The following is a 26,766-nucleotide window of genomic DNA, read 5'->3' as shown; positions in this document are numbered from 1 at the left end:
CCTGTTCACGGGCCTGGACATGTGCCGCGTTGACACCATGCTTAGGTTTGCAAGGGATTATCTGTTTTTATGTATTCAAACAGCTTTGGACTGATCATAGATTGGTGTTTTGCACAGAGTTTCATGGAATGGCTTTCCATGGCTGAGCAACTGTATCCAAGCCGTACATCACCAAGTGCTATGCAAAGGCTTGGATACAGTGGTGTAAAGCAGGGGTGGAGAACCTGTCTCGAGGGCCATTTGTGGCCCTTGAGGTTGTTTTATCCGGCCCCCGCTATAATTTAACATTATGCAGCTTAACATGAAATTACATTTTGTAAAGGAATCTCAGGAATTACACTTGCAATGCAATTAAGTTATATTCAGGGGACCCAGAGAAGGCGGGGTCTGTTTTAAAGGTGGCTGCCTTCAATATAGGCCTAAAGTGCATGGGGAAATCCTATTTTGTGTTCATAGTACGGCCCTTGGAGGAAATTGAAGTGGCCCCTCCAATGATAAAGGTTCCCCACTTCTGGTGTAGAGCATGTTGGCACTGGACTCTTAAATAGTGGAGATGTGTTCTCTGGAGGGGTGAATCATGCTTTTCTGATGGACAACCCTGGGAGGTTGCCAGCAGTGTTGCCAGATTGGGTTTCCCGCCCAATTGGGCTGCTTAGGATGGCCTTGACCTCAACACGCTGTAATGGCTGCAAAAGGTGGACCGACATAAACGACGTGAAATGCCCAGTGATTGGATACTCTGTGGAGTTCACCAAAGAGTATCCAATCACTGGGTGTTTAACGTCCTAGCAAGGCCAGGATCCTTGACTTTAAGATACTACAGCCATAGAATATCATCATATAACCCTAACCCCATGTGTTAGGAATGGGATGACACTAACAGCATTAGGCTACTGAATATACTAATACTGAATCTGAGGAAGAGCGAGAGGTCGAAACGTCATCATGCTTGCCATTGAATGAATGAATAAAAAGAAGAAAAAAATACTTAAAAGAACAAAATCCAAAGGAGTGTGCGAACCTTTTTTCCAAAAATACTAACAGCATTAGGCTACTGTACCATTTCTGGAAATAAGTAGATTCTGAAAGAACTTTTTGATAAAAAACCTTTAATACAAAAACAACATTTATGTGTACATTGATGGCCGTGTTTCACAAAATAGATGTGCTTCTTGCAGGAAGTAATTTTGCGAATATTCGTGTTGCATTAATCTCATACATACAGTCTATGGCACCTTTGCTTTGATATTGGCCAACTAATCCAACAGCTGAACAGGTGCTTAAAGCAGGAGTCATTTCATTATTGAATGCTATATCATATGATCGTATGTAATCTATTTCTTTCTTTCTTGGGTTTTGGACAGCAGGGATACATGCTTTCTTCTCCACATCTGAATGATGACGGCAGGTGTGGGGGTAAACAGAGAATGTCGACAAAAGTTGCACTGTTTTTCCTCATTTTACACGTACAGCAAGATACTGAAATCAGTAGCACCTTTAAACACAAGTTTAGGCCTGTTTTGGTTTGGCATGGTGGTGGACAATCAGTTATTGATTCTGGTTATGTCCTGTCATCTACACAAAGCCAAACACACAACAAGCCAAAATTCCTTTCATGTCTTCACTGGTAGGCCTATACTGGACTTGACTCCATCGTGGTGTCTGTAATGTGGAGAGAATAAAACACTTATTGCAAGAGTGAAAACCCAACTGGGAAACTCCAACTCCCATTGTCATTGTGACACACCACTCCACAGCACACAAGCGTTCACTGCACACTGCACACAACGAAATTGCCTTTGAGCCTCACCCGTGCAAGGGGGTCCTCAATGGCCGCGGGCCAGTACCATGCTCAGGGTACCTCAGTCATGGAGGAGGATGGGGGAGAGCACTGGTTAATTACTCCCTCCACCAACCTGGCGGGTCGAGAGTTGAACTGGCAACCTTTGGGCTACAAGTCTGACGCCCTAACCGCTTAACCCATGACTGCCCTTTGGATATTGGTTTTGATACTACCATCATTATCTTTTGAGACCAATAGGCTACATAGGCCTACAAAATGGGGGCAAAAAGTCAAAGCAACTTAGTTACATACTGACCTGTTTCTTATGCTTGCACATCCACGAGCTCAGCTGGCATTGGCGACTTGGGATGTTTACTTTCAAAGTGTTGTTTATAAGTTTTGGGATCTGGCATCTGAGTCTGAAATGCAGGGTAAAGAAAGCTTGGGATAGTAGAAGCAGCCAACCACTTTACTACATCACATTTAATATAAAACAAATGTTTTGACTTTTAAGAAAGTACACACTAACCCGGCACACAGTACACGTGTGGACCAGTGCCGCTTTGGCTGCAGCCTTCTGGTCCGGAGCCTGCCCTTTCTTCTTGTCTGCGGCTTTTTTGGCGTTTTTCTGCTGCGATTGAATCTTCTGTTGTCCGCGAGCCATGGCGCTGCTACGTCATAAAATGAAAACCAATAGGCAGTTCAAATATCGTCTAGATAGGCTAGTTCAAAGCATGCGGTTTTTTGACGATGGTCATCAATTAAAACTAGAATGGCGAGCATAAATGCATATTCATGTATCTCCAGATTAGAAAACAGAAGAAAGTCATAATTAGGCTAGTCAAGTAACAGTCAAAAATAGCTAAACTCACAACGATAAGCTATCTGCTCTTGCTAACACCCCAACAGTTCTTCTGTTGTGGCTTTCGTAAGAGTCAAATTAACGAGGGGGTTCATATATGATCGACTGGTTTACATTTTATGCTTAGGGTAAAATGTTTGACATAAAATTGAATTACCTGGTAATTAAAGGGGATGTAATCACCAGACCGGTATCAGGAATGCGCGAGAAGCAACAGCAGCAAGCCACGGAAAGGATGCTCTCTAGGCGGAGTTACTACGTCACACGACTGATGACGCATGGACGTTTTTTAAAACATGGTATTCATGCTTTTTGGGCCAGCTCATTGATTGCTGTAGGATGCAGACAAAGAACTGATCCAAATTCCTTTAGGCAGATGTGTAAAATATTGATATGAAATGTGTTAAGTATGATACTGGTCACTTCTACACGGTGACTGTACTGAGACTTTTATTTTGAAGAGGAGCGATGCTGGTGTTAACTTGTTACCGTGACTTGCTTCACGAGGAGGCACCACCAGGAGCAATGCATGTGTTTGGTAAAACACAAAACAAACATTGATATATTTAATTTAACCTTACCAACAGTCGCTTAGGCGTTTTTGTAATCAAGTATTAGCTATTGGTACGATGTCTTGGGACACGTACGAAAATCAAGAGACATTTAAATCAACAACTCCGAGTTTGAATAAATAATTTTCTTTAGTCAACAAACATCAACGAGGAGGACTTCAACCCGATGTCATTAAATATGGACACAGATCCTTCATCACAGTACGACCTAATAAGTCCCCCCAAGGCTGACTGTATCTACACGAGCTGTTACTGGTAAGTTGCTTCGTCCACTTAAAGCTTGCAAGATTCAAAAATCCTGCTTCCTCAACCTGCTCCACCTAAACAAACGCAATGTCACAGAACGCAGTAGAGTTGTCAAAATTGGTTACTTGTTATTCAATATTTTGCCGTGAGGGAATGCAATGCTGAAAAGGGTCACGTTCTCAACCCTTGTAGTCGAGTTCACTATTTGAAGTAAGTTGCCTCTACCTGAAAAGTCATGGGAGCTTTGTTGGGTGGGAGTCATATGGGAAGAATTGGATTGGATTCATTATCAATAAATGACGTGGCCTGTGTAGTTTCTGCACTCTATGCTTGGCCTACATGGTCTGAGGAAATTAAAAATGATGCAGCTTGGTGCAATTGTGGCACCACCAGAACCAATTTCATAGTGCTTTCTTCTCTTCTCTTTTCTTTAAAATGATCACTGTCATAGCACAACCCTCAATTTTAAGTCATACAAACCACAAGGTTATATTCCATCAATTCTTACAACATATATATTTTTCTTTTGATTTAAAAAATAAATAAAACATTATTATTTAATCAGTTCATTGTGGTAGTGACAGATATGATCATTCGTTCCCCAAAACGTGAAAAAAGAGAAAAACATGTCAATATGTGGTTGCTAACCTATTTTTGTTTTATTTCAGTGAGGAAAATGTTTGGAAACTGTGTGAATATATCAAAGCACATCAACAACACTGCATTCAGGATGTTTATGCTGTTTTCATATCGAATGAACAGAGGATGGTACGTTTGCTCTTACAAGCTGAAGTTGAATAGCTTTCAATTCCTGTGAGGTCAATGCAAATACATAAACTGTTTTGTCTTTGCAGATTCCCATATGGAAGCAGCAATCTAGTCATGGTGATCAGCCAGTTGTGTGGGTAAGTACAGTCTTCATGTTTAATATTACCTCAAGATAAGATAATATTACCTCAAGATAACCTCAAAAACATCATTCTGTTCAGAAATAGAATGCCAAAACTCTCCATCTCAACGCTCAATCAGAGATTCCAAGAGTATAATATCCAGTCTCTCTGGCTCAATCCTTATTGAAGATCCATTTAATGCAGGCATGGCCATACTGTCTGTGCTATGCTATTCTGTTCAAATCAATACATCATCTCCCGTGAAATAACCAAATGTATTTTACTTGATGTTTTCAGGATTATCATGTTATATTATTACACAAGTGGAAAAGAGGCGAAAGTTACATCTATGATCTGGACACAGTGCTTCCTTTCCCTTGCCCACTGAAAATGTATGAAGACGAGGCCTTGAGGTCCGATAAACATATGAAGAAATGCTATTGCAGGTACAGGAAATAACATTTCAAATACATTGTGCATATCCTTTAAAGCAGGGGTGGGGAACCTTTTTCATTCTGGGGGCCACTTCAAATTCCACCAAGGGCCGTAAAAGTCCTCCGAGGGCCGTACTATGAACGCAAACCAGGATTTCCCCCTGCAATTTAAGCTTATATTGAAGGCAGCCACCTAACAGACCCCACCTTCTCTAGGTACCCTGAATATTACATAGTTGTATTGAAAATGTAATTTCTATGATTCCTTTACGAAATATTTCATATTTCATGTGAAGCTGCATAACATAAAAATGATATCGGGGGCCGTAAACGGCCCTCGAAACATAGGTTCCCCACCCTGCTTTAAAGGTCCAATATACCAATTGGTTCAGTTATTAGTGCAATTCGTTTGATTATATTTGCAGTATTTATGTTGCTGATTCAGAAATGCTATATTGACAACCACCATTAATTGTTATGTATTCATTATGGCTTGGAAATGCATGGGAAAATGTGTTTCTTGTGGAAATAAGAGGATTCTCTCTATGTTCAGGTAAATGCGAAAATTTTGAATTGTAGTCATAGATATAATATGGCTGCAAACCTCACTCTGGTTAGACTAGAAAATATTAATTTATTTTTGGAAAGGGAAGTCTCTTGTGCTTTAACTCTCTTGGTGCTTGCAGTCCAGGACGGTAACTGGACCAGTAAGGCCAGGGACAACTGAAGCACTAAAATATTACTAAGTTATTTTTTTATTGCAGTGCAAGCATAATGACTGATGTTTTGATGCAGTGCGTCTTCTTCAGTCACCTAAATATTCATTGAAATGTGTGAACAGGTAGCATACATTTTGGAAACAAACTACTACAATGACACACTTGACCTTTCAGCTGTCTACTAATCACTTCTGTTTTGACATGTTAAAGAAAATTTAGAGTTATCCCCGCTGAAACCTATCTGAGCACCTTTGCATCTGATCGCTCCCACATGAAAGATGAAGCTGGCAACTGGAAAAAGCCTCCACCCCCTTACCAATGTATAGAGACAAGAGGTAAGAAGCTCAGGTAACATTCAGTTTGTAGAGTATGGCGTGCTCTTATCCAGATTGTTTGTTGGCTTCAGTACTTCCAGGTTCAAAAACATGAGAATGAATTCTCTGACTAAGGCACTCCAAATTAAAATGTCTTTATTAATATGACAAGTCCTACATGGACATATGAAAAACAAGGCCCACGCGTAGCGGCATGAGTGCCTTCTTCAGCCACTGCCCTGAAGAAGGCACTCATGCAGCTACGCGTGGGCCTTGTTTTAGACATTTAGACATTTTAATTTGGAGTGCCTTAGTCAGACAATTAATTCTCTTTTTTTGAACCTGGAACCTCAGGTAACACTTTACTTGACGCTGGCGACACAACAGTGTCGTTATGCAGTCATTCATGTGTCATAAACATTATGTCAATGTCATAAACATGCTATGACTGATTCGGGTTATGGTAAAGGCAGCCCTAACAAAATCAACTTTTCATGACCATAAAATGTTTCTCTCTGACATGTTTGTTTATGACTCGTTCATGGCTGTGTCATTACACTGTTTCCACACTATTATGACGCTATTATATACGAATGACACCAGCGTCCAGTGAAGTTTAACCGAAGTTCATATTCACAAGTTAAACTTTGCACTGTATGCACCTTGATGGGAGTCGTCAATATAAGACTGTGTATAATGGGAATAAAGGAATTCTATTCTGTCTTATTTTCCAGAGTCTAAAATGAACTTGGACGATTTCATCAGTATGGATTCACAAATTGGTTTTGGGACAGTCTTCAACCTGTTAGAATTTGTGCAACATTTTCAGTAGTTGTTATCAGAGCAGGATCAAACACTGGTATCAAGCAGAATCAAGCTAGCAATTCACAAATACAATTTTCTTTTTGATCTTGCTGTGATCTTTTTGATCTTGCTGTGTTCCTTCAATATCATAGGCAGATCAGGTAGCGTAGCAGTAATCGAATGAATGCAATTTTATAGTGAATTCAGGTAGCTTGGTAATATGTCTAGGTGGGGCTGCCTCCTACAGAAGAAAAAACTGAACTAGAGATCTGAACTTTAGGTACGCAAATGAGCTAAAATTGATGGTCATTATCTAGGTTCTGAAAAACTACAGAAGTTTTTCAGGAAATGGAGGATAACTGTCAACTGTTTTTGTTGGATATCTGTATTGGTGTTTCAAACAGCTTTGTTTTCAGTTGTTTCTTCAATTGAGCCAAATATTTTTTCCAAAGCCTGCTCTCGCTGTCTTCCGTCACTTGCATGGGATATAAAATCCTGTAGAAGCACAAGATGTCAAGTACAGTATACATGCTATTTTACTGTACATTCACACCAGAAGTGACCAAAGCTAATAGAGCAACGCAAGTCATTGATTCTCTTTGGAGGGCCACCAAGTGACGGACAAAGAAAATTCGCCACGACGAAGCAAACTGGGCGACTAGGATACATTTCAGGAGTTTGAACACAAGTTGATTTTATGTTAATGAGCCAAATCAATTGGAATGTTCATATTTTCAAATGTCCCAAGTTGACAAGCCAGAGCTGTTCTATGAATAGCCAAATTAAGCGGGTCAATATCACATCCAGAGAGGATAAAGCGGGGGAAAGGGCTGGGGTATATACAACACATTGCATTATTACATTTCTTTCCTATCAACGTAATTCCTCTCTTCAGGAGTGACAAATCTGGAGAAGAATGCCTTGGAACTGTACAATGAAGTTTACATCTGTACTTATGTTAAATAAAAAACTTATCACTGTTCTTGTGAAAAGGCTTTAATTGTGGATGGGGGAAAACACTGCACATACGAGAAGAAGGATCTTTGATGATTGCAATTTGCACCTACTGCTACGTAGAGAGCATTACTACCATTACATGCAAGGTGATCGCCATTAATTCATACAGTTGTAGCTGAAAGATAAAAAAAAATATGTTGTACACATTGTTCAAAGCAACATTTCAAAAACAAAACTTGCCAGAATCTGTCCATCAACATAAGTGAACTCTGGGGGTTTGTAGAATGGGTTTAAAGTAATGAATACAACTCCTATGAAAACAGTCTGTGAAATTTGAAATGCTTGTTGCTGTCATTTATTACAGGACAGAAATCTTGATTTACTTCTGGTATAGTACCAAAGCATAATGTGCATAGTTGTCATGGTGACTGACCTTTTTCTGAGTCAAATACTGGAGATATGCAAGAAAGTCTCTGTTCACAAGTCACAAAAAAGTGCCCTAAGCCACTTTGAGTGGGTAGGGAAGATCAGCGCAGGGGTGCATTTCTCGAAACCATAGTGGCTGACTACTTTAGCTACTTTGTTGTTAGCGATGCAATTTCCCATTGACAACTACCCAAGTTGCTACCTGGCTAACAACTATGGTTTCGAGAAACACACCCCAGGTTAGCTCAAGCAGGAACTTCCTTCCTTTTCATTACCCATCATGCAGGCAGCAACCTCCCTCCCTGGTCTCAGAGACAAATTTCTCCCATGTGGAGATAAATAAAGACACCCAGGGTCCAAGTCAAACTACTTCCTTGCAGCTTTTCTGAGGCCACCTTCAGCCTTGTGGCGCAAGGCGCAAGGCTTGACGTCAATTGATGACATCTTATTCAATATCTCGCAAAAGCACAATGCTAAATATCATTATCTCATTTGTAACCAGGATGTTGAACACTTAATCAGTGTCCTCATCTTCTGAAGAGGATTGGAGTTTGCCAGAGTCACTGCCAGAGTAGTTGTGCGCGAGGTCGCGCAGCTGTTCCATCGCCTCCTGTATGTCGCTGAGCTCGGGCCCGTGTGCCAGGAAGCTGGGTGCGATGCGCCGCAGGTCCAGCCGGCCCGCCGTGCTCTGGAGCTGGGAGAGCCACGTGCCCAACGCTGAAGAGGACTGCAGAGACGTCAACACTGGAACACTCAGCACTGGAGGAGGAGAGGCCGCCGCCGCTGCTGCTGTTGTGGATACAAACGTTCAAATTAGCCGCTGAAGAAGGCTTAGGCCGAAACGTCTGTCTGTCATGCTAATCCAGTATTAAAACAGCAAGAATTACACCTGAGAGTGTAGCTTTTTTTTTTTTTTCAACTAAACATGAACTTTGCTGTTTGCTCGCACCCGAAGACCTTGTAAGAAACAGTTGGGAGTTGAGCGCACTTTCTAAAAAAGACTACAAAATGTTCAAACCAATACAACACTGGGACACAGCACTGGAGGAGAGGCCACTGCCACTGCTGCTGCTGTAGAGTAGAGTAGAGTACTTTTTAGGGCTGGGACATCAATGCGTTCATTTCGATTAATTAACACAATTTAAAAAATGTATCGCAGTATAGTATAGCTACATAGTTCTGGATTAGACCAGTAGAGGGCAGTATTACGCCTGAAATTGAGAAGAGTTCTCTTCTTTTAAAAATGACAAATATTTTTAGGTTAAGCTTATTTATTGTAATTATTCAAAATATTTTTCACTGTTCTCAAGTCTGATATTTAGGTGCGATTAAAATGCAATTAATTTGATTAATTAATTTCAAAGCCTGTAGATTAATTCGATTAAAAAATTTAATCGAGTCCCAGCCCTAGTACTTTTATTAATCCATTGATGCGTAAAGCACCTGCAAAAAAAGGGTGCTGAATGTCTGAGGTCTTTTAAGAAAAGTTGTCCTCGGCCTATAAAAACTTTTTTTAAAAAAAAGATTTTTAATAAAGTTGTCTCAAATCTCATGAGCCTGAATGTTGCGTTATGCAGCTCCGGGCGCCAGGGCCAATGTTGCGCAATGCAACATGATCCAGCATCAATGGGTTAATCCCGAAGGAAATTAAGGTGTCTGTCAGCTTACATTAATACACAAATACAAAACATACACAAAGACCTTAAACACATGAATGAACATTACAGCAAAAGTATAGCTGTTGTTGATACAAACCTACAAATCAATAGCTTATCAGTTCTACAGCTCAAATGCCTACAAACCAAAACATTTTCACAGTGCTGTCAGTCTCTGTTTTATGTCTAGCCTACTGGCAAATGGTAAATGTAGCCCTGACCAAGCCGAGTTGAATGTAGCTCTGGCCAAATTAATTTAAAACAAACAAAAAAGAGGCTGCTTTTTACACATATCTGAAGTTGCTGAATCTGCACGCACACACACACACACACACACACACACACACACACACACTTCTCCTTACACAAACTTCTACATTTTGTCCGACAATGTCAAATATCACATGGACTAAACCAAATTTGTTGGGTTATATTTGAGATTGACCATTTTATTTACAATTCTTTACTTACCACTCATGTTTCGGACATTCCATAATAAGCCCTGTGGATTGACCGATTGGCTGAAGATTTGTGGGAAGGGTGGCGTCAACTTACTAGCACTGGGAACATACTGTACAGCCCTAAAAAAAACACACAAAATAATTCAAATTATTCAAGATTAAAATCAGTTCAAATTACATTCTTTGACTTTAAGCCAAAATGTATGTACAGAATACACTACCATTCAAAAGTTCAAATAGCTTGAAATGGTACAAAGGTATATACTGAAAAAAAGGTTTGATTACCTATCAAATTGGTTGAACTGAACACAAGAGTGAAATCTAACCAATCCTTTTCATTCATTTATTACATAGAAATACATGCTTTAAAAATGTAAAATCTAGCGATATAGGGTTGGACAGGAGCAGACATCTGCTGTTGCATGCATGGGGCTCATAGAGCTGATTTGGGGGGGAAATAGACACACAGTCTCATCACAAAAGTACTTAGAGAGTTTAGCATCTGAACCTTTCAAATGTTATGATGGCAAATGCTTATTAAAAGCCAATTATCTATCTACAGGAACATATGAGGGAAATGTTTCAACTTGTGTGGCATGAATCTAAGATGTGAATCTTAAATTTTTGTGTGAGACGTGTTAGTGTCAGTGATGTTCTCACATTGGGCTAGATGGATAGTGGGGTTGGAGATATGATGCCAAAATATCTTCATCGCTGAAGTAATCCAGGGCTGCTGAAGCTGGAGTGCCTGGGACATGGGGCCTGTGAAAAACATCAACAAAGGAAAGGAAAGACATGGACCAAAAGGAGAAATGAGTTGGAGGCATTTTCATTATATAGTGTAGTTCCATTTTTAAAATGAAAGTGAAGTGAAAGCCCATTGGGAAACTCTAACTCCCATTGTCATTGTGACACAGCACTCCACAGCACACAAGTGAACACTGCCCACAACGAAATTGCATTTATGCCTCACCCGTGCAAGGGGGCAGCCCTCAATGGCGCCCCAAGGGAGAAGTGAGGCGGGACGGTACCATGCTCAGGGTACCTCAGTCATGAAGGAGGATAGCAGAGGTGTGACCAAGTCACTAATGTGCAAGTCACAAGTAAGTCTCGAGTCTTTCCACTCAAGTCCGAGTCAAGTCACAAGTCAAGACACATCTGACCAAGTCAAGTCCAAGTCCAAGTCGTACCCCAGCCAAGTCAAGTCCAAGTCCAAGTCTCATTTTTTTTCAAGTCCTTAACAAGTCACAAAGGGATTTTCTACTTGCCATCACAATTTCGATCATAAATTCATTAGTATAATAATGAGACCTGAGTAAAAAGATGACAATTACTAAAACAGTTGCTGAGAAATCAGTCTACTGCTTGTGCTGTGTATGTAAAATGACATTTAATTTCATTTTTTTTTTTCACATAAAAATACATTTCATGTGAATTTGTACTTAAACAAAGGAGCAACCATATGCCAAATATTTACTGTCCAGTGGGCAAATAGTCCTGTTTGCAAGAATGTGTGCGTATGTGTGTGTGTCCGTTCCATCATCTGATGGCATAAACCTACTCCACTACTCCACCCTGGTCTTGGTGGTGGGCCGGTCATATCTAGTCAAGGTTGTAAGTTATACAGACTCTAGCATCATAACGCTAAGGACAGGACTATGGTTAACTTTTTCACTAGGAGCACAGGCAGCGCCGCTGACCACTTTGGCTGGAAGGATTTGTCAAGACATTAGGGGGCCATATTACACTTCCGACCTGAAAACGCGGATTCACACTTTCAGCGTACTATGTTTGAATTTACCCACAAAGGCCAAGGGTGAAAGTAGTAGCCTATTCATGTCTTACAGGTGCTACCCACCCTCCCCCCTCTCTTTACTGTAGTGTAACACTCGACTAATGTAAACATTTTGGTTTGGCTTTAAAAGACGCCATTTTCCCTAAGGTACCATATTAAGCTCATCATTCTCATCAAGATATGACATACAGCAGGGGTAATCAAATTTCTTTTTTTTAAATTGAGCCCTGTGTGTGTGTGTGTGTGTGTGTGTGTGTGTGTGTGTGTGTGTGTGTGTGTGTGTGCGCGCGCGTCTGGGGAGTGGGGCTACACATGTGAGACAGGATGATGAGTTAATAGCACAGCTCAGCAGGCAGCCCTGTCTCAGCTGGTCCATGATGTTCACTTCATCCCATTATCTGTGAACCAAAAGCTGAGCATTGACAGTGTCATAACTGTGAACCCACCAATGAGCACATGCATGGTGCAGCACTAGGTAGTAGACACTTGTCCATATGGGCTAAGAAATGAGGACAAAGTAGGCCTAGTTAGTTGGATTAAATTCCTGGTAAAGTAATGATGAATTTCCTGAATTTCCCCCTGGGGATCAATAAAGTTACTCTACTACTCTACTCTACTATTGTTGAAGCTGATATCGGCATTGTGGCTTTCCCCCTCACATTCTCGCCGCAATGGCCCATCACCAACCATTTTTACTGCGTCACAGTCCAAGTTAACTAGAACTTCGTTTGCACAGTCATTAATCCACATCTTGTTAATTATATTAGGCTACTAGACTATTCGCCAGCACGCTGTCAATTAAACATGGCGTTAGCGCTGCAGAATGTCAGTTATGGCAACGAGGCAACCTTGTTCTGCGCTTCTTCATTGTAAGAAGAAGGAAGGTGTGTAATGCCCTATCCAACATTTCGCTCTCATTTTTCCCGAACGAATATGCGCCTCGCGCCATGCTCTCGTCTCCCTGTTCTCCCCAATCGCCCTCTCCTCCCCCACAAAGGCACTTGTATGCTGTTCATGCCTCTTCAAAAAGATTAAGTTCACCGTCCAGGTCATAGATTGTAGCCAAACAAAGTTCTGCTTCTATGTTTCCTAATTTTTTGTTAATTTGGAAAACAGGGTTACATCCCAGTTCTCCAGTGATGGCGTCGTGTAGCTCTAACGTGTCATTTCCAAGCAGCGGTAATTGCGACTCCAAACTCCCCCAAAATACCAAACAAAGCATGTAGTTCGAACTGTGAGAAACATGAGATAAAGCGGTGTGGACACCACGAGATACAAGGTTCGCGCGCGCAATGATTGGGCTGAGAGCAGCACGCGAGAGGGAACATGCCTTTTATCCACGGGAGCCGACCCATGCCCATTGCGCTGCTCAGCAGTAGCTTGCGACCTCTACCTCGCTACCTACGCATTACATTTAAACTTCACGATAGGCTGCATTAAAGATTGCGTTTGAACTGATGTGGCTGACATGATAGTGGGTCAAGGCTGAGCTTTAAAACTTTCAAGGAACAGGTATATCTTACCATTTGACATATGGGATACTGCTGCTCTGCTTTCAGCTGGCTGAGGCGGTATTCCAGGAATCAAAGATAGCTCTGGTGTCCTTAGAAATGTTTCGATTCAAGTCATCGAACAACAAGCAGTGAGGTTCGGGGCGCATAGCTTGTTTATAGCCCTCAAGCGCAAGCTTTGCGGGAAGCAGCTTGCGCTTAGTTTCTTCAAAGTTTTTCCAATAGCCATGAAGTATTCCTCATCTCGCGCCTTGACCAATTATTTGACAATTTTGGTCGTTTGTCTTGTCTCTTTGCAAGACTGTCATGAATAGGCTATAGGCTAAATTATTTCCCTTTGGAACCATTCACCCAGCATCTAAAGTAGGCAACCGGTGGAGCTCTTTTGATGGATGCAAGACCACTCTGCTCGCCTATTTTCGATTGCATGCTGGAAGACTAAGACATGTAGCCTATAAACGTGTCTTTTTGTATTGATTCTAATACTCAACCGATAGTGGCTGGTCAATGCAAAGAATGTTACCGAGAGGTTACTCTTTCTGAGAAGCGCGAGCTTAACATGCATTTTCAGCGCGTGGAGTTGTGGTCGTGATATAGCCCTGGGATATCAAGCCATAGCCTACGGACACATCCTGGGTTGGGGGAAACTTAAAAGCAGGCCATATTCGTAACGTTTACCTCGCCACATATCCATCATAACGTGGTTTTGTCCGCGATGGTGGAAATTATTCGCAAGGCTGAACTTCACTTTGAAGTGACTGACTCGCAAGCATGTTGTGTGTGGGAGCGGAACATACTGTAACTGCCTTCGGGGCTGAAGGCAAGCGCATTCATAAAGGACAGGGAGAGCAAAACGGATAGGCGTACTCTTTTATAAAACAACAATAGATTAAGTCCTGTGGTTCGGTTATGTCAGCAGTGTGTGCTTTTTTATTTCAACTGCTTAAATAGCCTAATGTTCAACAATCAATGTCCATCACCATTTAGCTAAAATATTTAGACAATTGGTTCTCACTGAATTTCTGTCGTAAGCGAGGGGCGAGAGAGCGAGAGCTTCACGTGTGTAGCTTACATACGCGTGTTGCACATCACAGCGCCCCACCACACACACTTCCTACATTGAACATTGATAGAAAATATTTGTTGATCACAGTGCAAACTTCCATAGCCTACCCTATTAAGAATGCAAAATGAGTTGGGGCTGAGAGGGAGATAAATTAACTTCCGCGATGGTTTAAAATGTAGGCTATGTTTGTTCTGGAGACTCGCAAATGGTGTTTCACTGTTGCCACTGGTCGCCGCGTCCGGCCGCATCTGGCCGCCAATGGCATAGCACTGCTTAGGACAATGACGTGATTCAAACAAAGAATGTGGGCGGGCTGTTGCATTCTGAAAACAAGGGTTGGACTTGTACTTTTTTTTTAGACCCAACATGGCAAGTCACGCCAAGTCATTGGAAGTTACAACTGTCAAGTCCAAGTCGAGTCCCGAGTCAAAGGCGTGCAAGTCGAGTCGAGTCGCAAGTCCTTTCTGATCTTGAAATTTCAAGTCGCAAGTCTTCACACGCGCTGACTCGAGTCAGACTCGAGTCCAAGTCAATGGACTCGAGTCCACATGTCTGGAGGATAGGGAGAGCACTGGTTAATTACTCCCCTCACCAACCTGGCAGATCGCGATTCGAACCGGCAACCTTTGGGCTACAAGTCTGACGCTCTAACCGCTTAACCATAACTGCCCTTAACCATGACTTCCAAAAATGATGCAATTATTTAAAAACCAATACATGCTCTACATCTTGAATACAAAATAATTTAGCCAAATAAATATGGTTGAAATGTTAAAATAGGCTTTTGGCCATTTTAGGTATGGTGTGTGATTCTCAGGACGCAAGCAAAGAAATGCTGATACCTGGGGGGAAAAGAGAGATCTCATCTGACCTACTCTGCTTCCAATTCATACATGAAACTTGGGACTATGAGTGGGGTGTAGGCTGTGTTAGTGTACCTGTATGCATTATACAGACTACTACACCCCACCTCATAGCCCACTCCTTCCTGCCACACACATTGTGAGGCCCGATCACAATCCAATTTTTTTTTTTTTAATAGTATTTCTATGAATGTGACAACAAATTGTAAAGTCCTTGAAATCCTTGTGTGTTGGTTGTTGGTGTATATGATGCCGGTTGCCTCACCTGACCAAACACTTCTTCTCCAGACCCCTGAGTGTCACCGACTGACCGTAGCAGGATCCGTTTGGTTCCTCAGGACAAGCTGAGAGCGGTTTCCACGGCAACCCATCAGACGCAGCATCGAGGTCATCCAACAGATAGGTGCCATGATGCACTGGGAGTGGAATGGCCCCATACGCAGACACCACCTGATTCACACACAATAAATCACTCCCTGGTGTCAGTAACTACACAGTAATACTATTGTATACTATTATATTACACTATTATAGTAATACTATAACTGCAAAAGAACCTTAACTTCTTTTGTGAAAGAGTGAGTTCCTTGGTGTTACTATCATAGTTTCCATTGTTGGGCATTAGTCCATTGTATTTTTCAATATTAAGGGGGGTGTTGGCAGGCTCATGATGAGGTCAAGGGGGCGTTGGGAGGCTCATGATGAGGTCAAGGGGGCATTCGTTCAAAAAAGGTTGAGAACCACTGATCTACAGTAGGAAATAGAAATGGTTACCTTCCTCCCACGAACAGCAAGCGCGTCTGCCATCTGCCACATGGGGGTGCTGTTCTGCCTCAAGCGATAAGGCACAGTCATGGTGTCCAGAGACAGGGCCAGAAGGGCACTGGAGTGATACCACAGAGTGGGCTGACGGGAGGACAAAGACAGGCTTTTACTGTTGGATACAGTTAGGTACAGTTAGGTACAGTAAAATAAGCGGTAAGGCAAGGCAAGCGGTAAGGTTGGTGTATATCAGTGTATTTTTCTTTTCCCGTGAATATCAAATTAAAATGTAACAATATTAAGGGATCAAAAGGTGTTTGTCATTTCAAATATGGGGATGGTGGTCCCAGCAGAAAAAAATGGGAGCCAGTGGAGAAAAATAAAGTGGTAATCACTTAACATGCAAATAAGAAAGTCTGAATTAAAAAGGCAGAAGTAAAAGCATATGTGATGCAAACATGATACCATCATTAAGTAAAGCGAATAAGAGACTAGCATACGGAATTAAAATAAAAGCATAGAAATGAACATACAGTACATGATGATGGCAAGTTGGCAACATACACAGATTTGAGACTCACATCATAATTGAGGTGTGTGAATTCGGGGACGGGGGCGGGGCGTGGGCCGAGGCCCCCTCTGAGCGTGAGCGGGCAGAAAAACGAACTCTGGTTGGCCATGTTTAGCATTCCCAAAGCAAAGTTCATCATATGGCAGTACTCTCGAATGGGTGTCTGAAAATAGTTAGTGAAAAAAAAAGAAATTATGGCATAAAACGGACAAGCCAGAAAGTTATCATTCACACCAATTGACATTTTCCAGTAAACTTCAGTTACAGAGTACTGGCCTTACAACACAAACTACTCAATCCACTTCACATTTCATGAGTGCTTTGTTAAGAACCTGAGTAACTATACATCAACTACTTAAAGTGATACTGTCCCATTTTTTGAAATAACTTTAATTTACACCTCTCCTTGAGTTAAATTATTGGGTTTTACCTTTCTCCTGTACGTCCTGCCGTTCTCTGAGTACGGCAGTACAAAGTTTACCTCCAAGCTAGCAGTTAACATTTAGTTCTATGAGACCAGCTGGCGGATAAATGAGCCAACTAGTGCAGGGATTCTTAACCTTTTTGACGTTGAGGCCTATTTTTTTCGGTGCAGAGTGGCCCGGGCCCATCTTTTATATATATTTATTATATGGTTGTGACGTCATCTGTCGAATGCTCCATTCATTTCAACGGGGCTCCCCAACGTTCGGACGTCTGTTATTTTTCGATAACGGACGGGTTGGTCTATAACAGACCGCTGTCAATGGCAACAAGACTTTTCACTGCTAAAGCGACTTTTCAACAAGACTCTAATCAGCTGCTGTGATAGACAGCACCAGTTGTCCTGGCTACCGCTGTCAATGGCAACAAGACGTTCACTGCTAAAGCCACTGGCTTGTATACAAGTCAGTGGCTAAAGCGAATGTTTCATATCACTCCGCAGGGGGTCCGGTCTTTTGTCACTCTAATCAGCTGCTGCGATAGACAACACCTGTTGTCCTGGCTAGCCTACCTAGCTGTTGCCTAGCGGTGTTCCACAACGGCACTGTTTTGTTTTGCGCAGCAACAATCTTAACATTAAATAGGTCTAAAGAAATGTCCCCGCATGTGTGAATCATTTAAGTATATCCATATAATAAGCGGGTTAACTTTCGGCGAGTCGGTCGCTTTGTGGAATAGCAGCACTTCAGAGAGAACAAGACCCCTCCGCTCCGCGTCGGGGTCTAAAGATTCTCTCTGTCGTGCTGCTATTCCACGGTAGCGACCTTCTCGCCGAACGTTAACCCTTACATATATATATATACTGTATATATATATATACTGTATATATATATATATATATATATATATATATATATATATATATATATATATATATATGGTAACACTTTATAATAATGTTCCTTAGTAAAGACTCAGTAAATAATTAACTAATGATGAATAAAACATTAACAAATGTTTTTATTATTAACTAAGCTTTATTAATGCTTTATAAAATATCTACAAATGATATATTCAAGATTTTACACACCTTATAACAGACTATTTTATTCATTTACAAGCAACTTGTAAATGTTTGATAAATATGAAATATTAATATAACATTTCCTAGTAATTTACAAGCATTTGTTTACATTTCCTAATCATTTACAAACGTTTGTTAATGTTTTGTTCATCAATAGTTAATTATTTATTAAGTCTTTATAATGCTTTTTTGCATCCATTATTCTAAAGTGTTACCATATATATATATATTAATGTAGTAAGCTAGGCCTATTAATGCATTTTGTAATGGAAAAGCTGTATTCATTGAGCTCACTCTTCTATATTCAATTATGAACCCAATCCACTCACAGGGCATCAGGCCAGAGCCATTGATGCATTTGAATGCTTCTCTGACATTTGTGACAGCTCCGTTTGCGATTTGTGATGAATCTGCTGATTCAAGACGGTTTTACTACTTAGTGATGTGCAGATGCGACGTCAGAACAGAAATTCCTCAGCCTTATGCAGGGTGTCAAAAACGGAAAGCTTTGTAGCCTGATATCATGCAAAATTCTTTAAATAAATGTATTTTGGGGTACACAATGATAACGGGTTTGCTTTGTCAGTAAACAGAATCATTTTGAGTAACGTTTCAATCGCTTATTTTGTAACTGAACGTGAGGAGAGAAGACGTGTGCAAATTACACTTCACACCGGTTGGTAATTTCTCATTCTCCATTTGTGTACTGTTGAGTGTATTGCCGTCTTGTCTTTGACGTTGCGTCTTCCACTATAAAAAAAACAGCGGTGCGTGGTCATTTAAGCAGCAGAACTGCGCTAGATTAAAAAGACGCACGCCGTCTCCAGCATCTTGCACGGCCCTCCGTTGCAAGATCGAAACTTTTCCACTGCCCTCAAGTTTCTGAGCACGGCCCAGGTTTGGGCCGCGGCCCTATGGTTAAGAATCCCTGAACTAGTGGACTTACCCTAAACATTTCATGGATGTAAGTGGTCTGAACTCACAGAGTTTGGGTAAGTGGTGGGTGTCAATCCCCAGGTCAAGATGCCGCGTCCCCCATAGGAGTCTTGTAGCAGCTCCGTGACCTTTGAACCCAGGCCTGAGAAGCCGTCGTAAACGTCACACAACACCTGAAAACCCTGTAAAAGAAAAGGAAATGGTAGAAATGCCCTGAAGAAAGGTAGAGGCAATGTTGTAATTTACACAATTTAGTTAAGAATTTCAATATGGCAATTGTTTCTTTTTAATTATTATTATTGTAGTAAATGAAAGCCACTCTTGTTCTGTGATAGCCTGATTATCATCGACTTTCAAATCTCTTTGCTCTGACCTAGAGCACAACAATTAACGTTTCTCAAACTGCATGGTTGAAACACTTCCCTTGGTTTGCTACTGGTCGAGGCCAGAAAAGGCTGTGCCGAAGTTTAAACCAAACATTTTCTTGGTCCCAATAGAACCTTAAGGTGACCATATTCCTCATTTTGCATCAACAGTAATTGTTACCTGAAGGTAGTCACACTCCTCAGTGAAGAAATGCAGCTTGTCCTCCAGCTCATCCAGCAGGGGTCCTTTGCAGAGCGCCTCCCCCTGGCCAAACGCCTCCAGGCGGCCCGCCTCACTGCACACAAACCACACCATCGATATACAAAGTTGAGCGGAACTGTTGAATAGTTTGTCCTGTCCTGCCTATTGTTATGTCATGTCTGTTATATCTGGGTGAATGTGTATTGTACTGTATGTGTTAAATCTTTAATTTGTGTCATAGGCAATACAATACATTGCCTGGTAAAAAAAAAAACACGCCCTGACGAAGGCCAGACGGCTGAAACCGGTCAGTGTTTTTAAGTTTGTTTACCCCAATGTAGAATAAAGGGTTTTTATTATAACTTCAACCTTGACTCGAAGGAGAGTGCTTTGGATTCAGTCATTTTTCTATGAAGCCTTAACAGGATTAACCAGATGCACCCCTTCTACCTGGAGAGAAGACTTTGAGCGTTTGCTATCCTTTTCTTTTTGCCATTGACAACCTGCCTGGTTTTTACCTTACTTGCTGACAAAAATGTCCCCATTGGGGACAATAAAGTTTCTAATTAACCCCTTTAACTAACACCTTGAATGTTCTTCTAATTTTTTTTTTTTAACATGTCTGAGTGAGCGATGTGGGGCCCAAAGCTGATCTCACAATTTTCATACACTGTGTGCAGAATATTAGGCAAACGCATATTTTGACCACATCATCCATTTTATGCATATTTGTCAACTCCCACCTGTATGAAAATGAAAACCCATTGGATTTAAACATTCCAGGTATTCTGGTCTACGGAGCCCAACACCCTATATCAGATGAGTACAATAATTAGCAAAATGTGTTTCTCTGGGGAAATGGGCCACAAAAAAGCAATCTAATACTCCGAAAAGTCTTCCAGAGGGATGTAGTCGTCTTGGAATTGCAGAGATATTGATCAACAAGAAATTCATTACATAAATGTTCTTTACCAGGAATTGTTAAATCCATAAAGGTTTTCATGTTCATATGGGTTGGAATTGGAAAATATGCATGAAATGGATATGATAAGAATACTTTATTCTGCACGCAGTGTACCGTACTTGCTTTATGATGTAAACTTGCTTTATGATGCAAGTGGCTTAAATAAACCAGTCAATATTTCAGTTCTTTTAAGTAATCTGCCTGTGTCCAATTTTAGTACCTGATCCCATGAATGCTTTACTGAATAAATGGACACAAATTTCCAGTTATATGTATTGACGAAATATCATTAGTCCCTTTGTGGTATTTTGAATAGGCAAGCAAGTGAGTGTCTTCTCATAGGGTTGCCTCCAAGACAAACATGATCATTTCCTGTAAGACATACTACAAAGCTACTGGAAGCAAAATTTCAGCTGTAACCCAATCCTCAGCGTGTTTTCTGCTACAGACTAAGGGTCCATTTCAATATCTAAACTCCTTGTGCTTGTGGTCTCCTGACACAAGGCAAGTCGTCATTGACGATAGAAGATTTATTCAATATCTCGCAAAAGCGCAATTAATTTATTCATCATCACAAGGTCAATTTCTCATTTGCAATTGGGATGTTGAATGGGGAAAAGTCCCACTATTGTTGTTGTGCCTAGGCTGACAGTGGGGCAATGTTGTTGTTTTCGTCACTGAGGCAGGGTGTCAGCGAAGCACATGGCCACAAGCACAAGATGAGGACGGCAGGTAAGTTAATGAGATGGACCCTAAAATGAACATACCCATCATGGTTGTACTGATGAATGACTGAGATGGTCCTTGGATGTAAATGGAGCCTGAGGAAGTCGGACCAGACCTTCACGCTCCCCTCCAGGCTGTACGTCTTCTTGGCCCGCTCAATGCTGCTGTTGACCGTCTCTGTTGGTTAGAATAATCAGCAAAAAAAGGCAACACTTTATTTTAACGGGTTTTTTGTACGGGTTTCAGTGAAAAAGCGTCCATCTTTGAGTTCAATCAACGCGCTCTACCATCTCCATACGTCCGATCGCTGAATGGCCAGGATCTCATAACGAGATGAAGAAATTGCATCGCCAGCTACTGTCAAGTCAAACATAGCGTGAGTATGAGCAATACAACCACATGCTGAAATTGGCAGAAATTCCCCAGAAAACAATCGTAAAATAGAATAGAGAGTAAAAAAGCAACAACATCAGCAACAGTATCATGATCAAAATACTGCAGTACCACAATATAATCTGAATGAAAAAAAAGAAGAAAAAATAAACAATTCCTACCAGAATTATTTGGCTGCTGGGCACTGTGCAAGTTGACTTCTGAGAGAATATCCCCATTCTGAAGAAAGCAAACAAATAGAGGAAAGGTGATCATAATTTGAGTAACTGTTGCGTTTTTATTATTATTAAATAACCATACCGCATTTATCAAGTACTTTCATTGGTATTAGTCATTCAGCATTTCATCCAAACAAGGTCTTTGTAAAGCCAGCAGTCGTTTCAGCCAACCAGAGGCGCTGAAAACTGGTGTATCCGATTAGACAAGTTATTGCAAAGATTTTTCAAAGTAACAGCATATAATCAGAACTTACGTCTAACTTGTCCAGGTCTTGTAGAAAGGAATTCTTGGTGGGTGGGGTGTGCTTGTGTGACACCACCTCTCCTTCCCTTCATAACATTACAGTCACATTAGTCACATTGTAATTCATTATTATTTCTTGACGCAAAACGTCTGCACACATGCGTCCTTTATGAAAGAATCTACCTTGTAGGTAGCCTGACAAGCCAGACTAAATATGAGATTAATGTGAATATTTAGTCTGGCCCTCATCAATGAGACATCGGAAGATTGTTGATGGGAACAACCTGTTGTTTTTCAAACTGTGTCTGTGCCTACTGGCCAACGCTTTGTCATCACTCCCTCAAAACCCTGTCCACTTTGCATCAAAAGATTCAAAACAAATTTCTCCTGCGTTGTGATTGGCCCGCCATTTTCAGGGCCTGGGGCATCCCATTTCTTTCATGACTGGTAGCTTGTAATCGCTAGTGTGGTGTAACCCAGCCTTTTTGCCAATACATTCATTAGTTAAAATATTGACATACCCACAACACAGTCGATGAAAACAAACACTTACCAGCTGGAGGCACTCGAGTCTTTTTCCGATTCATAAAGAATTCCTTCCTGCCGTAATGTTAGAAGACTTCCTGTTGAGAAGGTTTCCAGAAAACGGTTATTGTTTACAAAATCTTGCTAGAAATGACTAACCTGGTTCTCACTTGATGGTTGGAAAGGCGTGGGTGTGTTCAAAACAGCTCAAACCTGATTAGAGAATTCACATGGCTTTTTTTGAGTCACATACTAGTACTTCAACCACTGACTTGTATACACCCCTCCCCGCTATCCCGCCCCACGATTCTGATTGGACAGGCTATGAAATTTCTGATACCGTTCGGGCTCGACTAAGATTTCCAGACCCTTGTGCGAGCTCACGAAGTTGAGCGGAAATGCACGAAGGGTCTGCGTGAGAGCCAGGCTAAGAAATAACTACTTATGTACAATATTTTCACAGTTCCAATTCCAATGTCATGCGAAATGCAAAAAATAAACAATATGCAGACTGGGGATCTCAGGTACTTAGCTAGGAATAGTATGAAGTAATTTAAAAATTTGCATGAAAACAGTTTTTTTTCCCTCAGTAATCTTGATAAGAAGTGTTAACATGAAAATAACTGGACCTAAGCTCAGCAAAAACATGGGTTGCTATACTGTTGTTATACTGTGATGTGATCGATTACTACTTGGGCAAGAAAAAGGTAAAAAGAAAAGTTCCTGTCCAAGATCATTTTGTCTTTTTCTGTGTTAATGTGTTTGTCTGCATCTACAACATTTTTTAGGCTGCCATTTTGACCAGGACTCCCTGGCAGAAAGGTATTAGTGTCAATGGGACAATCCTGGTAAATGTTAAATGTACAAAAATGATAAATGAGGGAAAACAGAGCTGCAAAGTGTACTTCTTTCCTATTTTTTTTTCTTTGATCAAGTTTGATTGACTGCGTCTTCTGTACTTTGATGGCTATTCCATGTGAAAATTGACACTGTGGTGCCCAACCTGAAACTTAGTTGTCATGGAGAAGTACTAGAGAAGAGAACCCCACCAGACATGAGTAGCTTACCTAACACTTCGCACGAATTAGCCCATCTTTCAAGTTTCATTGAAATCTGTGCTGGTCGGGATAGATCATTTCTGATTTCACATGGAATGACCCTGATGACCTTTGAGATCCATGCCTCTAAACTGCTATGTCTATGAGCTGCCATGAAGAATAGTGGGGGTTCAGAATAAACAATTTAATGGGAAACATTTTAAAAGTCATGCCCATTTAGGAGACCGGAATTGATCCCTCTTTGTTGCCATGACATGGAGAACTATTTGACCAACTTTTCGGTGTTGCAACACCGTCTTCAGAGTTTGGACTCTGAAGAAGGTGTAGCAACACCGAAACGTTGGTTGGGTGTGTGCACAAAATAAAGTCTTGAAAACTAAGCCACAGTGTGCTCCAGCCTCTCCTTTCCAGTGATGTCTGTCCCACTGTGATGCACCTGCAAGCTGAGTGAGCGATGATGCGTAGAGTCCCAATTCTAATGTAGAATTATTTATCTTGGTTGATATTGAGAATCCGTTTCACCTTTGAGATCCATGGCAATGAGGCGGGGCGTGTAGGTGACCTGCCCGCGGAGTGTGACGCCCTCCCTGAACATGGCGTCGCTGTGCAGCTCGCCCAGGGGCGTATCCAGGTCATAACAAAGTGATGCATCCTGCCACAAAAATATGAAGCACGGAGCAGTCAATTAGAATAGAATAGAATAGAATAGAATAGAATAGAATAGAATGTCTTTTTGCTTGTCACTGAAACAAGTACAATGAAATAATGGCTCAGTCCTTGATCGGTGAAGCAACAATAGATAAAAGATATTAGAAAAGTACTCAAAAACTCAAGATATCAATCCATCAATCATATAATTTTTTTTTTTTAAATGTGCCACAAATTTGATCCAACTAGCTCTGAATCAGCTGCATTCCTGATTCCTGGGGAAGCATTTTAAATATTAGAGATAACTGACTTGGCCAGACCGACTTGCATACCGGTAATGTCGATCACAGAACGCATGGCCGGGCCCAGGCCAGGGTTTTGTCTCTGACAATACCGAAACCTCCATTTGTCATCATAGACATCACATACAGTGCTGTTGCTCATATGGTAAGTTCACCCTTTGACTTTTCACTTTTTTGATTCCAGGATTTGAGACCTCCTTTGCCTGTGAACTTCTTGATTAATTCCTAATCTTTCGCCCTTTCACCTTTCTTTTCTGCATCATCTCTACTTGTAGCAAGTTCAACCTTTATTTTTTCATTTGAAGACTACAAATCCATTCATCATCAAACCATGATTGTTTTCGAGTAGGCCTATATGAACCCTTGATGGCGAGCCTATACCCACCTGATTCCTGACCTGAAGCCAGTGGCGGAACAATTGCACACAGGGCCCCGGGGCAAAACACTTACAGGGGCCCCTATATGCCTGCCAAAGTCGCAATAGGGTCCCCACCACCAATGCAAGAGATGCCCTGGGCCCTGGGGCAAACGCCCTGCTCACGCCCCTCCCTATATCTCCAGCCCTGACCTGAAGCATCTTGAAGGTTAGACCTCCTGCCACTCGCCAGATAACTTCCACTTCAACCAAAGCACAAGCCCTTGGACTGTTCCTTCCCTCTTTGCACCCTCCCTCCCATGGACAAACCCCCTGCCTTTTCTATTTATATTTTAATGGACACATACTTTTATTTCCAAAGTTCAGCTTTTATTTTTATTTAACTCTTTCTGGGTTTTTTATTTTTGGGGTGATTATTACTAGATATAGCCTACCATAGCCTACCTATAAAATTAGTAATGAGTAGGCTTATCTAATGAGTTCCTAACCTGGATTTTCCCTACCCTTTATTATGAATTATTATTGTTGTTTTTGTTTTTACTTTGTTTTTACTGATACTGACTCCTTATGTCAACAGCTTCTCCAATAGCGAACCTAACTTCCTAAGGCCCAAGGATATTTCCATTTCCCGTTGTTCCACTTAATAACTCCCTGCTAGTTCCAGCCTAGATACGTAAATAATTTGTATAGCCCAATACCCAGAGTGTAGCGCTACGCATTCTTTACAGCGCGCGTAGATCAAATGTAAACTCAAGGCTGATAACAGACACGAGAATGACATGAGCCTCACCCAGCTCAGTGACAGTGCATCTTAAGGGGGCTTTGCATAACATAAACATGGTAAGTCTACGCACCTTCTGTATCAAGTATAAATAGATAAATAACTATATATAGATAAATAACTATATAAATAACTATATATGTGTGTGTTAATAAATCAACACACACAGAGCTGGTATTATCGATAGGAAATTTGCATTACATTGTAACTGTTTGTGTCCACTGTCCAGCAATGCCACGGTGAAAATAAATGACATAGCCTACCTGCAAATTCCACCAGTGAGTTCCGACAAAATTTGAATAATGTCCAAGCTGCAAAGTTATAATTTCTCTGCATAAACCACTCATTGTGGTCTGCTATAGTCCCTTCTTATTCTTCACATTGCCTTCTAAAACTTGATTTCGCTGTCTGGCCTCACTGCCTGGTGTGTCCATGTGAGTTCCAACATGGCTACTTTATCGTCAAAATAAAAGCCCTAGCAAGCTGCTTTCAACTTATCTGTTGCGCAGATGTTCTCTCTTTACAAATAGCTTGGGCGCCATCTGTTGACAAGTTGCGTGTACGGCGAAATTGTAATGCCCCATTTTTCTCGAGTTAATTAATAGTTTTTTTTAAACCTGGTTAGATATGCGCAGTATAATCTTTGTCTATGGGCAATAGCAAGCTTTTTTTCATCTCAGTTCACCTTTTAACATGATAAAGAAACTGGTAGAATTAAGATTAGTTTTGTTTGTTATTGTCACAGGCACTGTAGAGAGTTGTGGCCTAATGGTTGGGGAGTTCTTCTAATTTGCATCCATTCACTGTCCCAATTCTTAAATTGGGCGGGT

The 26,766-nt window shown here is 41.1% G+C and overlaps 3 protein-coding genes across 7 annotated transcripts; 1 reads left to right on the top strand and 2 right to left on the bottom strand.

The window, feature by feature from the left end:
* Positions 1-1,089: 1,089 nt before the first annotated feature.
* Positions 1,090-2,911, bottom strand: zgc:91910 (Zinc finger protein 706-like). 2 transcript variants are annotated; one of them, XM_063185525.1, is made up of 4 exons: positions 2,803-2,911; positions 2,313-2,451; positions 2,100-2,202; positions 1,090-1,662 (listed from the first exon to the last, which is right to left on the bottom strand). In XM_063185525.1, the coding sequence occupies exons 2-3, from the start codon at positions 2,445-2,447 to the stop codon at positions 2,107-2,109; spliced, it is 231 nt and encodes a 76-aa protein (XP_063041595.1). In that variant the 5' UTR covers positions 2,448-2,451; positions 2,803-2,911; the 3' UTR covers positions 1,090-1,662; positions 2,100-2,106. The 2 variants fall into 2 exon arrangements, with proteins under 2 accessions (XP_063041595.1, XP_063041596.1); XM_063185526.1 differs by having other exon boundaries at positions 2,313-2,454; positions 2,803-2,897.
* Positions 2,912-2,954: 43 nt separating this feature from the next.
* On the top strand, positions 2,955-8,589 carry ntaq1 (N-terminal glutamine amidase 1). Of its 3 annotated transcripts, none has more exons than XM_063185523.1 (7): positions 2,955-3,183; positions 3,351-3,472; positions 4,132-4,231; positions 4,318-4,368; positions 4,651-4,799; positions 5,717-5,854; positions 6,555-6,720. In XM_063185523.1, exons 1-7 carry the CDS (start codon positions 3,175-3,177, stop codon positions 6,559-6,561), a joined length of 576 nt encoding a protein of 191 aa, XP_063041593.1. In that variant the 5' UTR covers positions 2,955-3,174; the 3' UTR covers positions 6,562-6,720. The 3 variants fall into 3 exon arrangements, with proteins under 3 accessions (XP_063041593.1, XP_063041594.1, XP_063041592.1); XM_063185524.1 differs by lacking the exon at positions 6,555-6,720 and adding an exon at positions 8,510-8,589 and having other exon boundaries at positions 2,956-3,183; positions 5,717-5,841; XM_063185522.1 differs by having other exon boundaries at positions 2,960-3,183; positions 5,717-5,841; positions 6,555-7,606.
* msto1 (misato mitochondrial distribution and morphology regulator 1) lies at positions 7,603-26,376 on the bottom strand. Of its 2 annotated transcripts, XM_063185520.1 has the most exons (14): positions 26,200-26,376; positions 24,352-24,481; positions 22,800-22,869; positions 22,257-22,332; positions 21,946-22,003; positions 21,433-21,568; positions 19,681-19,795; positions 19,182-19,316; positions 16,702-16,854; positions 16,133-16,264; positions 15,624-15,808; positions 10,784-10,885; positions 10,134-10,243; positions 7,603-8,796 (listed from the first exon to the last, which is right to left on the bottom strand). In XM_063185520.1, the coding sequence occupies exons 1-14, from the start codon at positions 26,281-26,283 to the stop codon at positions 8,522-8,524; spliced, it is 1,761 nt and encodes a 586-aa protein (XP_063041590.1). In that variant the 5' UTR covers positions 26,284-26,376; the 3' UTR covers positions 7,603-8,521. The 2 variants fall into 2 exon arrangements, with proteins under 2 accessions (XP_063041590.1, XP_063041591.1); XM_063185521.1 differs by lacking the exons at positions 24,352-24,481; positions 26,200-26,376 and adding an exon at positions 23,939-23,966.
* Positions 26,377-26,766: the final 390 nt, after the last annotated feature.

The sequence above is a fragment of the Engraulis encrasicolus genome, chromosome 20, assembly GCF_034702125.1.
Source record: "Engraulis encrasicolus isolate BLACKSEA-1 chromosome 20, IST_EnEncr_1.0, whole genome shotgun sequence".
Lineage (NCBI taxonomy): Eukaryota > Metazoa > Chordata > Actinopteri > Clupeiformes > Engraulidae > Engraulis > Engraulis encrasicolus.
The sequence above is the reverse complement of the archived record's forward strand: the minus strand, read 5'-3'. Positions and strand labels throughout refer to the sequence as shown.

Excerpts from the sequence above, each read along its gene's own strand:
- zgc:91910 (XM_063185525.1), bottom strand. The coding sequence starts at position 2,447 with ATGGCTCGCGGACAACAGAAGATTCAATCGCAGCAGAAAAACGCCAAA. Across the intron at positions 2,203-2,312 it reads ACACGTGTACTGTGTGCCGG|ACTCAGATGCCAGATCCCAA; the intron begins GTTAGTGTGTAC and ends CCTGCATTTCAG.
- ntaq1 (XM_063185522.1), top strand. Across the intron at positions 4,232-4,317 it reads TATCGAATGAACAGAGGATG|ATTCCCATATGGAAGCAGCA; the intron begins GTACGTTTGCTC and ends TTGTCTTTGCAG. Across the intron at positions 4,800-5,716 it reads ATGAAGAAATGCTATTGCAG|AAAATTTAGAGTTATCCCCG; the intron begins GTACAGGAAATA and ends GACATGTTAAAG.
- msto1 (XM_063185520.1), bottom strand. The coding sequence starts at position 26,283 with ATGAGTGGTTTATGCAGAGAAATTATAACTTTGCAGCTTGGACATTAT. Across the intron at positions 22,870-24,351 it reads CATTGCCATGGATCTCAAAG|GAAGTCTTCTAACATTACGG; the intron begins GTGAAACGGATT and ends CCTTCTCAACAG. Across the intron at positions 10,244-10,783 it reads CACTATCCATCTAGCCCAAT|GGCTGTACAGTATGTTCCCA; the intron begins GTGAGAACATCA and ends TGTTTTTTTTAG.